This window comes from Pseudochaenichthys georgianus, chromosome 3 (assembly GCF_902827115.2).
Source record: "Pseudochaenichthys georgianus chromosome 3, fPseGeo1.2, whole genome shotgun sequence".
In the NCBI taxonomy this organism is placed as follows: domain Eukaryota; kingdom Metazoa; phylum Chordata; class Actinopteri; order Perciformes; family Channichthyidae; genus Pseudochaenichthys; species Pseudochaenichthys georgianus.
Window position 1 is genome coordinate 17,514,295 of NC_047505.1, and position 11,966 is coordinate 17,526,260.

Here is an 11,966-nt window from a genome sequence, read left to right on the forward strand (position 1 = left end):
ATAAAGTAAATGGTAACTGTCTTTGAGTAAATTAACTTCATTTCCCTGCTCCATGTCTCAGGTCTCTGCTCTCAGCCAAGTAATGATGTTGGGAACGTGGAGAAAGTGTTTTTCACGGCACCACTGCCTCTTCTTCGTCCTGGTGCTCACAGCAGTTTTGTTTTTCTACTGCACAGACATAAAAGAAATGACGACTGGCTCCAGCCAGTCGCCAACAAAATGGTGGATTCCATTTAAAGATCACAGACAAAACGTGGGCTCTCTCAAAAATGGCCCACTACCGTCTGAACTGACTGGATTCCGAACTCAGTCAGACTTGACTGTCCTTCTTCAAACTGAAAATATCACAGCAACCAACATGACCAACAGGACTGCCACCAATACACAAGATTCAGTGGTGACTCAGCAGTTGGCACAAACTATGCCACCATCACTAGTTCCTTATAAATCTCCGGGCCTGTACTTAGTGGAATACCCATATAAGTACAGCTTCATCATAAACGAGCCAAAGACATGTGAGCAGCAGAAGCCCTTCCTGGTTCTGATGGTTCCCGTGGCGCTCCACAACAGGGCGCATCGGGACATCATCCGCAGCACTTGGGGAGGTGAAATTCTGGTACTGGGTAAAGTGGTGAAGCTGTTCTTCCTGCTGGGGCTGCCAACCGGAGAGGGAGTTCAGCAGCTCCAGGATCAGCTGCTGCAGGAGAGCCAAGAGCACCACGACCTGCTGCAGAGCGACTTCCTGGACTGCTACAAGAACCTGACCATCAAGACCATGGTGATGCTGGAGTGGCTGGACTCCCACTGCTCCATCACATCATACGCCATGAAGATTGACTCTGACATGTTCCTGAATGTGCCAACACTCGTTCATATGTTGTCAAGTGCTCCAAAGACAAACTACATGACCGGACTAGTGGCGAAGGGAGCAGCAGTTCTAAGAGATCCACGATCCAAGTGGTTCGTTCCTGTGGAGCTTTACTCTTCGCCAAAATACCCACGTTACACTTTGGGTCTGGGTTACGTTTTGTCTATTGACCTCCCTAAAAAGCTTATTTTGGCATCCAGACATGTGAAAGCTATTTATATTGAAGACGTGTATTTGGGGTTGTGTATGCAGTACTTGGGCATCCCCCCAGTGGATCCCCCAAACTGGGGATATTTCCAAGTTATTCCTGTGTGGTACAGTCGCTGTGCTTACTCCAGGCTGATAGCCACCACCACACATGATGACACTAATCGTGTGAGAGATTGGAAACACTTTAAAAAACCAGGTCCATACTGCTGAAATGTTGAAAGAAAATACATGACATTTATTTTAATTATTATGGGTAATGATTGCCATTCTATGTCCAGTATAAAAAAATACTGGAGGAAAAACATCAAAATGGGTTAATAACCCTTAGATGCACAAGTGGGTCTTTTTTGACCCGATGAGATGGTTTTATTAGAGTATCTTTGTAATTACATTTTTTTATCATTTAATATTCCAGCTATTCCTCAAAAAACATGTTTTGGATAATCATGCCATTCAAATTTTTTATTTAAATTGTATACATTTTAAGAAATTGTAGTTTTTGTATTACTACCCCAAGCTTCCATAAGTGGGTCAAAAATGACCCGCAAGCATTTTCTATGGGATTTCGTTGTTTTTTTCAAAATGGAAAAAAAAATTCTAAATAGTGAAAGATTAAATATAAAATATTTCTAGTGTGAACCAAAATATAATACTAAATATTATAGTATAAGTGATTTTTCTTAACCATGAAAACACATTATTCTAATACGGGTCCTTTTTGACCCACTTATGGAAGAGTCACTCGTGCATCCAAGGGTTAAACATGTACACATCATGTATACATTTATACTAAGGCAAGTCATGGAGGACGACATACCTCTCCGCCCTTAATTGCAGGGCTGCTGAATGAAGATGAAGGAAATAGACTTATGTTTGCTAAAAGCATAGTAATCTGATATGTGATAGTTTGCTTGATGAAATAAAGTTTGTTAGGCGTTTGGTTGTCACCAAAAACACCTTACAGCCTTGAATACTGTAACATTGGTAGAGCCACATCAAGGCTCTGTGCCATCTGTTGTTTTTGTGTAAACCCTGAGAAATGCTCCCCAGCACAAGACATGTTGGGACATGTGACAGCATTTAGGAATACCCTGCAATGTTGCTTAGCAGTGGATAAAATGCAGGCGGAAATTTTTTCCTGTAAGGTTATCTGACAGTTTCCTTATCTGTTTAGTTTAGTTGGAGCTATTATTTTGGCTGCAGAAGTTTCAGATTGTAGAAGAGTTCCTGGAGCAGGGGTGGAGCCAGACGTTGTAGAGATTCGGGGGGAAAGGCCCACTCCAGGATCTTTTTTTCTAAAGTTCTCTCAGTTTCTCAGTTCCACTCATTTATCACTGGACAAATCTTCCTTAGCTGGCTATAGAAGGCATTAGTTGAACTTTTTTGCCAAATGTTTCCTGGTCAGGTTAAAGAAGAAGAAGGGAAATTGCACAAAAGTGAAGGAACTATGAGAAACTCAAAAGTTTGAGGCCTTTGAGAAAACAATAGAAATTGGAGCCCCAGAAGAAACCCCCCCTGTTTGGCCTTTGTTCTGAAATAACCCCACCTCTTTCTGAGAGGTGTTAAAGACTCAACATTTTCTATATATATATATCTATATCAATTGTATTGCTTTAGCTTGGGACATTGTTACAACATATTGCACCGCCACATTTCCGCGCTTTAGTTTATTCAGTATGGCAATGCACGGGAAAATTAAGTACAGACTAGTTTAAGTACAATAGAAGTCTAGAAGGAAATAATGTTTGTTGCTATATTTTTGAAATACGTACTGGTCCCTGAAGGGGGGACGTTTACAAACCAGGGCTGAGTGGAAGGGCATGTTTAAGCATGTCAACGGTTTATATTTTGATGAAATTCACAAGAAAAACAGGAATGTGTCTTTCAACAATTCTAGTTCTCCTTTCTGTGGCCTGTTTGAATAGCACCGTGTTCCTATGAGAAATACAATTACATGAGTCGGAAATTCAGTTTTTTATGCAACTGGATTTTCAAACTAATGTGGGGCGTTTTAATGCAATTGAATGCAACTGATATTGACTTTATTGTTACTACATGGTTGAAATGTATGAATTAATATATGAGTACTTATGCATTAGTAATATATATATAAATGTCTTTTGCACTATTAATATGAAGTTTTTATAATTTAGCTGGTTTTCAATTAGTTAGGAGTTTGGTGTTTCTTACTTTTATCATTATTCTTATTGTCTAGGAGGTTCAGTCTTTGGTGGGTTGAAGACTTAATCTGTCCGGTTTTAAATATTGGTAAAGAGGGATATATATATTTATGAAGTTTATTTTTTTATTGGTAAGATAAAGAAAGAAAGGTAGTCATTTAGTCATCCAGAAAGCCATCCGCCACAAAGTGTTTTCAAAATAAAACTGTATAATGTAAAATGGTCTCTACTGTTGACCACATATCTTCTGCTGCAATGTGACCAGAGGTCCAATCACTCAACAACCATGATATTTATTATGTGTACGTAATGAATGAATGCAGATTTCCTAGAATTCAGCATACTCTGTGTACAGTTTATAATACTCTGGTGAAATGTCACAATTGTATCAGGGAAGTACAAGGGTCTGTTTTACCTTTTCAGTTTTTACTCCTTGTTGTCATGCAGAGACACCATGTGGACCTTCTGTGAACTGCTACTGACTAATATGACACATTTAAGACCTCAGTGATTCATTTTCTGTTCTTCGTGTGTGTGAAATAAATGGGTGAGAAAATTGTTATTTACTGATAAATACAACATAAAGTCGGCTAATAACTCGTGATACATTATTATTGGTAAAAGAAAATCTATAAGCTAACCAACATAAACTATACAGTAAAATAATATTATTCTTATTATTAGCTTCAACAATAAAGTAAGGTGACTTGGTGTATAAACGTATTGATCATTAATTATAATCCAATAATATAATTTATATTATTCTGAAATAAGCATAATTCTAAATAATCAGTCATCTACTTAGTATTTTTAAAAGTATTTAAAAATATATATATATATTTTCATGCTAATACTTTTGTAAAAGTAATAGTCCTGGATCCAAAATCCAGATCATGATATTTCCCTACATTTTGAAATCACATCATAAAAAAAATGCTTTTTCAAATAATATTTTGAAAGTTTTGGAACATTATTTTCTCCCGTTGTTTTGGACAGAGCATTTTGCTCAAAAACATTCCTTATCATCACATTTGAAATCTGAACACAATGACATTAAACACATATTTTTAGATCCATTAGGTCCATACATCATAGGAAAAAAAAGATGGCATGTTAAGTTGTCTCTCACCCATTTGCCAGAATGTAAACAAACACAACAATAAATACTATAGTTCATATTATGTTTTTATTATTAGTGTTTTATAACAGTTATTGGGTAGAGCAATACAAATAAGCAGCCAGTAGTAGAATTTGAACATAGTATATATATATATATATATATAGTGCAGCTTGGCCATCGATAACCAATAGTTATTTTATAGATGAAAAATAGAAAATAGTATAAAAGTGCCAGTGGAAAGTACAAATACAGTGCAAGGCAATCTCTCAATACATCTAAAGTAGTGAATGAACAGTTCACATCTGTAACCTGCAGAGGTGTCTACACCCTTCATCTAGCAGAGGCCAACATTCAGTTTTAAAATAAAATAACTTCATTCACTGACCCGTCATAGTTATCAAATCTTCATTACATTTGATCGCAATAAAAGTATGCTTTAGAAAAACAATTAAATAAAAAAAGTATTCCTGAACTCATTTAGCTGAACGAGTCTTCGTATGAAACACAAAACACATATTCAATGTGTGGTTGAAAAATGAAAGTAACTTTTAACATGTGTCCTTTTTATAGCTTGGCATTTTGAGAGAGACGTTTGTCCTCTTTTTAATACCACATGAGATTATCAATAGTTAAAGTCACAGCTGATTATTTAAATAAACAAGTTAAATGTATTGAACAATTAACTGAGCTTTAAAGGTGCTTGTCGTTTACATACATGCACATTTCAGATGTCTATGAGTTATACAAAAACTCTGCTCTAAACTTCTCACATGGTTTCATTTACGTATCCCTGTCTTCCTCTAAATGGGCCATCATTTAGTAAAAAAACATCCTGCTGCACTGAAGAAGACTTGAAACGAGACCATAAAGTCATTGGGGTAATAAATCAAGTGAGAAGTAGTCCTTTTCTCACAGACTTCTATATATAGACTTGTCTTTGCAACCAGTGGAGTCGCCCCCTGCTGGCCATTTGGAAGAATGCAGGTTTTAGTAAGGCTTCACTTTTCCTGGCAGCATGAACCTGATGTGATCTGTACACACGATACAAAAAAAAAATCGTATATAGAGACTATTTGGAAGGACTGGACCCCCAGGTTGGGAATCACTGGACTTAAATAGCAAACGTATAAGTGGAAATCTGCCCTATCTCAAGCATGTACAACAGTAACATGATGCTCTAACATTGATATATTGTATCAGTATCTGGTACAGCATTAGATATTGGAGGTCCGATCCTTTCTAAATGACTCTTTATATTTACAAATAAGTTACACCGCTAATAACCTACCATCCCTGTCTTTACACATGTCTGGTGTAATTCCCACAAGTTCTGCTTTCACATTAACTTTAAAAAAGATTCTGCATCATGTGATCAGGATAGTTTCTTTGATCATTTCGTGTAGCTGGGCACAGCACAAGTGCAGGCTACAGGGACAATGATAGAATGCCGTTTGACCCTGTATCTGTCTGGGTGTCGTTTGCATGGAGTCTTCCTCATGATGGTCAGCGTAACATGCACAGGAACAGAGTCGTAGCTCATGTCTTCACGCTGGTTGATGAAGCAACCTTTATAAAGGCACTTGGCAAAGGGGATCTCATGAGGAAACCTGTTGTCGTCTCGGCTTACACTGATGGGAGACAATCAGATTGACAGACATGAATAATGAGAATGATTTCTGTTTGTAAATTGTTCTTTATTGTCTATGTGATGATACTGACCCTACCCCAGAAAAGTCTGTTCATAGGACAGATTCACAATTTCTCAGAAACTATAATCCCTTTTCCAAATGTACACTGAAATAGTTAATAGTATTTGGGCAGTAAACACTCAGATGTTCTACTTGAGCAAAACTAGCAAGAACACGGTGAAGAAAAACGTTATTTTTTTAAAGAATGACACAATTGCCCTGAGTTGATTGGAGGTTATCCAAATCACCTGTTGGCCCCTAATTAAGAACCGAGAGCACCTGGATGCTTTTCCCTCTCGTCCAATCAGGTTGGGACGACACCCTTTCTTTAGGACTTAAGAAAGGTAGAGAATGGCAGCTTTCGTAACTGTCATATATTAGCATTCTGAACCCAGCTGTAATAAAAAAAAAACAGGGCACATTTTCTTACTATTCCAGAAATAGTTTATGCTTGCCTAATGGTAACCTAACATCCACAAGGCTGATATTAACCCTCCATTCATACACAATTCCTTACTATAAAAGAGGCATTCTATTATAATTAGTAGAGGACATTTGGGGATTTTTATTCAGGATTAATTTTTGCAAATTTAAATAACTTTTGAGATTTGTTTCTCAGTCAATATTTATTTTTGTTGTTTGGAACTATAGTTCTCAAGTTTCTTCCCAATTATCTGAAATCGGTTTTACAATTTGTATTAAAGTTTTAATCTATTATTGTTTGAACTTTATAATCATAGTTAATTAATAATGCTAAAGTTAAACACCATTTTCACTATTATTTAATTGTTTATATTTACTATTACAATTATGAAGTAGGCTATGTATGATTTGGTACTTTTATTAGTATAAGTATTTGTATTTTTTTTTTTTCAAATATTTTTATTCACATGTAAAAAAAAAAAGTGTAACAGTGCATTACAGCAATTAAGGCATTTTCATTGTTTCCCTCCCAAAAGAACCCTTACTCACTTTCCCTTAACCCCACCCCACCCCATCCCAACCACCCCTCTCCCGGAGCACTGAGGCAACAGTACATCAATACAATACAAAATGATAGATACAATAATATACATGCACATACATACATACATACATGTACACATACTAACACATATCCAGGGAAGGGATGTCACATGGGCTGCATGTGTGGCGGACAGGGGATCATATCAGAATTATAGAAGGATAAATAAAGGGAGAATCCCTACAGCGACACCATATCAGGGGGAAGACGGTCTACATAGCTGATCAGTGGCCTCCAATGAGCGTAACACTTATCTGAGGAACCCCGGAGAGTAAACTTATTTTTTTCCAACTTTAGAAGAGACATAGTATCACTCAGCCACATTTTAAAAGAGAGAGGTAAAGGAGATTTCCACAAAAGAAGGATTTTCCTACGAGCAATCAAGGAGGTAAACGCAATGACATTGGTTTGAGTGTTTGTAATGTTGATTTCATCTGGGGGCCTACCGAAAATAGCTACATGAGGGGATGGAGAGATTTTTAGACCTACAATTTCAGAAATACATTTGAAGAAAGATTGCCAGAAGCTAGATAATTTAGGGCACGACCAGAACATGTGAGTCAGGTCGCAGGGGGCCTGGGAGCATCTATCACACCGGTCATCCAATCTATCTGGATAAATCCTGGAGAGCTTAGCCTTGCTATAATGTAGTCTATGGAGAACTTTAAACTGTATTAGGCTGAGTCTAGCGCAACTGGAGGATGAGTTAACGGCTCTCAGGGCCTTCTTCCAAAAGTCATCAGAGAAGGTGAACTGTAGTTCCTTTTCCCAATGAGTTCTAATCTTGTTAATGGCAGATTCATCAACCGGAGAAAAAAGATCATAAAAGTAAGAGACATGGCGCCTAGACAAAGTTCTTGCTCTAAGTACAAGATCCACTCCACTGGGAGGCAGGGATTGAGACAATTGTGGAGAGTGGGTTTTAGCAAAATCCCTTAGTTGAAAGTATCTAAAGAAATCAGATCCTCTTAGATTAAAGGCAACCCGTAGTTGGTCAAAACTGGCAAACAGGCTATCAATGTATAACTCCCCTATGCAGCGGAGGCCTTCCCTCTCCAAGTGAGAAAATCGGGGGTCAATTGTGGCTGGTAAAAATAGATGGTTGTTACAGACAGGAGTTGCTTGAGGAAGAGTAAGCCAACCAAAGTGACGTCTAACTTGTGCCCAGATCTTTAAAGTGCCAATTACAACGGGGTTAGATGTGAATTGTGAGGGGGAAAGGGGCAGAGTGCTACACGCGAGGGCTTGAAGTGACGTGGATCGACATGAGTTGGCCTCCACAAGACACCAGTCACTGGGGTGAAGTGAACCAGAGCATGATCTTGTGTGTGTTTGTGGCCCAGTAGTAACACATAAGATTAGGTAAACCAAGCCCACCCAGGAACCTGTCCCTCTGCAGTAATGGTCTACTAGCTCTTGCATGTTTACCAGCCCAAATAAATGAGGAAATAATATTATCAATAGCAGTGAAAAAAGATTTAGGCAAAAAAATAGGTAGGCATTGGAAGCAGGGTTTCCGTTAGCCGGTAATTACCGGTTTTTAGCTGGTAACATTTATTAAAAACCGGTAAATTCAAAACCTGCCGGTCAAAATGTCTGGTAATAATTAGGGAGGCTCCGATCGATCGGCCGCCGGTCATTATCGGCCGATATTCACTCTTAATAGTTTGATCGGTGCTCTCTATAAAGGCCGATCAGGAGAGCTGGATCTGATCGATATGGACATAAACGCGAGTGAAGTGTAACCGGACACGAGAGAGAGATCAGATCGGCTGCTGAGTCTGACCGAGACACGCAGCTCTGCATAATCACCTGAAGCCCCGCCCTCTGTTTAGCGAGCTGCAGGAGCTGCTTGAGAAACTGACGGGCTGTCAGGAGAGAGAGGGAGGGAGAGGGGAAAAAAGAGGCTCCGTTTCTCCCGTGTTATTATTCAAATGTAATGTCAACTTTTGAATAATGTACGTTATCTACTACAAGTAGTTTGTTTGAATGTAATAATTATGTTGTTTGTTGTTTGTGGAATAATTTATTGAAAAATGAATCTGAATTTTTCGATCTGTTACGATTATAAACTGAAGCAATATAAAAATGAGCCCCGTGAACTGAGTTTTAAACTGAAGCATATCTGCTCATAGTCCGGTAATTACCTGCTAACGGAAACTCTGCTACACAACTCTTATTATTATTATTGAAATATGACCGGTAAGTTTCACATTTGTCCGGTAAAATAAATTCTGCCCGGACATTTGACCGGCGAGAAAAAATCCTAGCGGAAACCCTGATTGGAAGATGTATAGATATCTGGGCAGTACATTCATTTGTATTGTCTGAACTCTTCCTGCTAAAGAGAGTGCCAGATGGCCCCACCTCTGCAGGTTGGATTTGACTGTTGCCGTCAGGACAGTAAGATTTTGTTCCCGTAGCGCACTAAAAGACTGCGTGATTGCAATGCCCAGATATTTAAACCCTGAGCTGGATGTTCTAAAAGGCAACGACAACGGAGGTAATCCTGTAGCCAATTGGTTGATAGGGAAACATTCACTCTTTTGGATGTTTAATTTGTATCCTGAAAATGAACCAAAAGTGGTCAAAAGTGAGAGAATGTGTGGATTACTAGCTATAGGATCGTGCACATACAGAAGGAGGTCGTCAGCATATAACGAGATCCTGTGTTCGATATCCCCTCTCTGAATCCCCTTAATTCCTCTCTCTGCTTTTAGAGCAATCGACAATGGCTCGATAGCAATTGTGAATAGTAGTGGGGAGAGCGGACACCCCTGACGCGTCCTGCGAAAAGAGGAACGAATTTGGAGCGCTGGGTGTTCGTACATACAGAGGAGTGAGGAGAAGAGTACATAAGTCTAACCCAGGAGATGAGGCCTGGACCAAAGCCCAGCTGTTGAAGGACAGAAAACAGATAGGCCCACTCAACCCTGTCAAAGGCCTTCTCAGCATCAAGAGATATGACAACCTCCGGTTCAGCAGGAGAAGGCGGGCTGTGGATGACGCTGAGAAGTCTTCGGACATTTGTGAAGGAGTGCCTCCCCCCTATGAATCCTGTCTGATCTTCCGAAATGATGGAGGGTATAATAGATTCCAACCGGCGAGCAAAAATCTTCGCAAGTATTTTCACATCTACAGACAGGAGCGAGATTGGGCGATATGATGCACAGCTCAACGGGTCCTTACCCTTCTTAAAGATCAGAGAGATAGATGCTTGCATAAGGGTGGGCGGCAGTGAGCCTTGGTCGTACGACGAATTAAACATATCTAATAATAATGGGGAAAGTTGATTTAAGAATTTTTTGTAGAATTCTACCGGGTATCCGTCAGGTCCCGGTGATTTGCCACTATTCATGGACTGTATTGCCTCTTTAATCTCAGCAAGCTGCAGGTTGGCATCTTGTGTCTGTTGGTCGTTAGTCGAAATCTTGGGCATATCCAATTTATCCAAAAATGTATGTAGCTGATCTTCGTTATCAGGGGATTCAGACGTGTAGAGACGAGAGTAGTAGGTTATTAATCTCTCCCGGGTCAGAAGTGAGAGAGCCCAACCCGTCCCGAATCTGGGTGATTTGGTTCGCGGCCACCCTAGCCTTTAGTTGGTGGGCCAGGAGACGGCCAGCTTTATCACCATGTTCATATATAGACCCTCGTGAGTGTAGAAGGAGTCGTTCAGCCTCTCTTGTTAGGAGAAGGTCAAGTTCTGTTTGGAGCCCCATCCGTTCTTTAAATAGATCAGGTGATTGAGTGGAAAATAGTTGGTTGTCTAGATTAATGATAGATTCTTCCAGTTCTCTTTGGCGTGCTCTACGAAGTTTATTAACATGAGACGTATACGAGATGATCTTACCCTTAAGAAAAGCTTTAAGGGTTTCCCAGAGTAGGGACGCAGAGGTCTCTTCATTTTGGTTGGTCTCACAGAAGAATGCAATTGATTCTGAAATACACTCACAAAAGGCTGCATCAGAAAGTAAAAGAGGGTCAAGACGCCAGAATCTAAATTCTTTAGGCTTATGATCAAAGTGAAGGTCCAGGATCACAGTTGAATGATCTGATACAGTTATCGGTGAGTACTGAACGGAGACAATCGAGGAAATAAATGTTTTATCAACAATAAAATAATCTATGCGAGAGTATGAACGATGTGCATGGGAAAAGAAAGAGTATTGCAACTGGAAACCTATAGCCCCATCAAGATAAATGCCCCACCCTCTCCCGCCCTCTCCCTCCCATCCTCTACTCCCTCCCAGCTCCTCCCATGCCCTAGCCCCCCCCCCCCTCTCCACGCCTGAGCTCCATCTGCCAATGAAATTGGCAATAACTTCCCTACCTGAATCATCTCTCCTTCTTCAAGGTGTCTCAGTACCCACATCATGCAGATACAACCTCCTTAGTAAGTGTAACAATTGTGAACAGCAAATGTTAACAAGAACATTGCAAAAGTGCAAGAACATCCCGGGTATAGAGTGTAAATACAAAAATGAAAACAATTAAATAAAATAGAAATAGATGTAAACATGTCACATCGTGTGCTGACTTGGCCGAGCAACGTTAGTTATAAAAGAAATTACGTCCCAACAGAACGACGGCTGTAAAGTGCCCAGAAACAATTGTGAACAGCATGAGTTAACAAGGACATTCGAAAAAGTGCAAAAAACACCCCGGGTATATAGTGTAAATATAAAAATGTAATCATACAAAAAAGAAATGTAGACAACATGTCGCATTGTGCGCTGTCATTGCTAGGTTACGTTAGATTATACAATCAATTGTGTCCTAACATAACGGTTGTATCGTACCCAGTCCACCATCAATGCAGCGCCAGCGTGGTTTAGCCTAGCCTAGCCTAGCCTAGCTTAGCTCAGCCACCACT

The 11,966-nt window shown here is 39.5% G+C and overlaps 1 protein-coding gene across 1 annotated transcript; it reads left to right on the forward strand.

The window, feature by feature from the left end:
• Positions 1 to 358: 358 nt before the first annotated feature.
• On the forward strand, positions 359 to 11,487 carry LOC117442122 (beta-1,3-galactosyltransferase 2). Its single transcript, XM_034078130.1, has 3 exons — positions 359 to 1,241; positions 10,986 to 11,001; positions 11,448 to 11,487. The coding sequence occupies exons 1-3, from the start codon at positions 359 to 361 to the stop codon at positions 11,485 to 11,487; spliced, it is 939 nt and encodes a 312-aa protein (XP_033934021.1).
• The last annotated feature ends 479 nt before the right edge of the window (positions 11,488 to 11,966 follow it).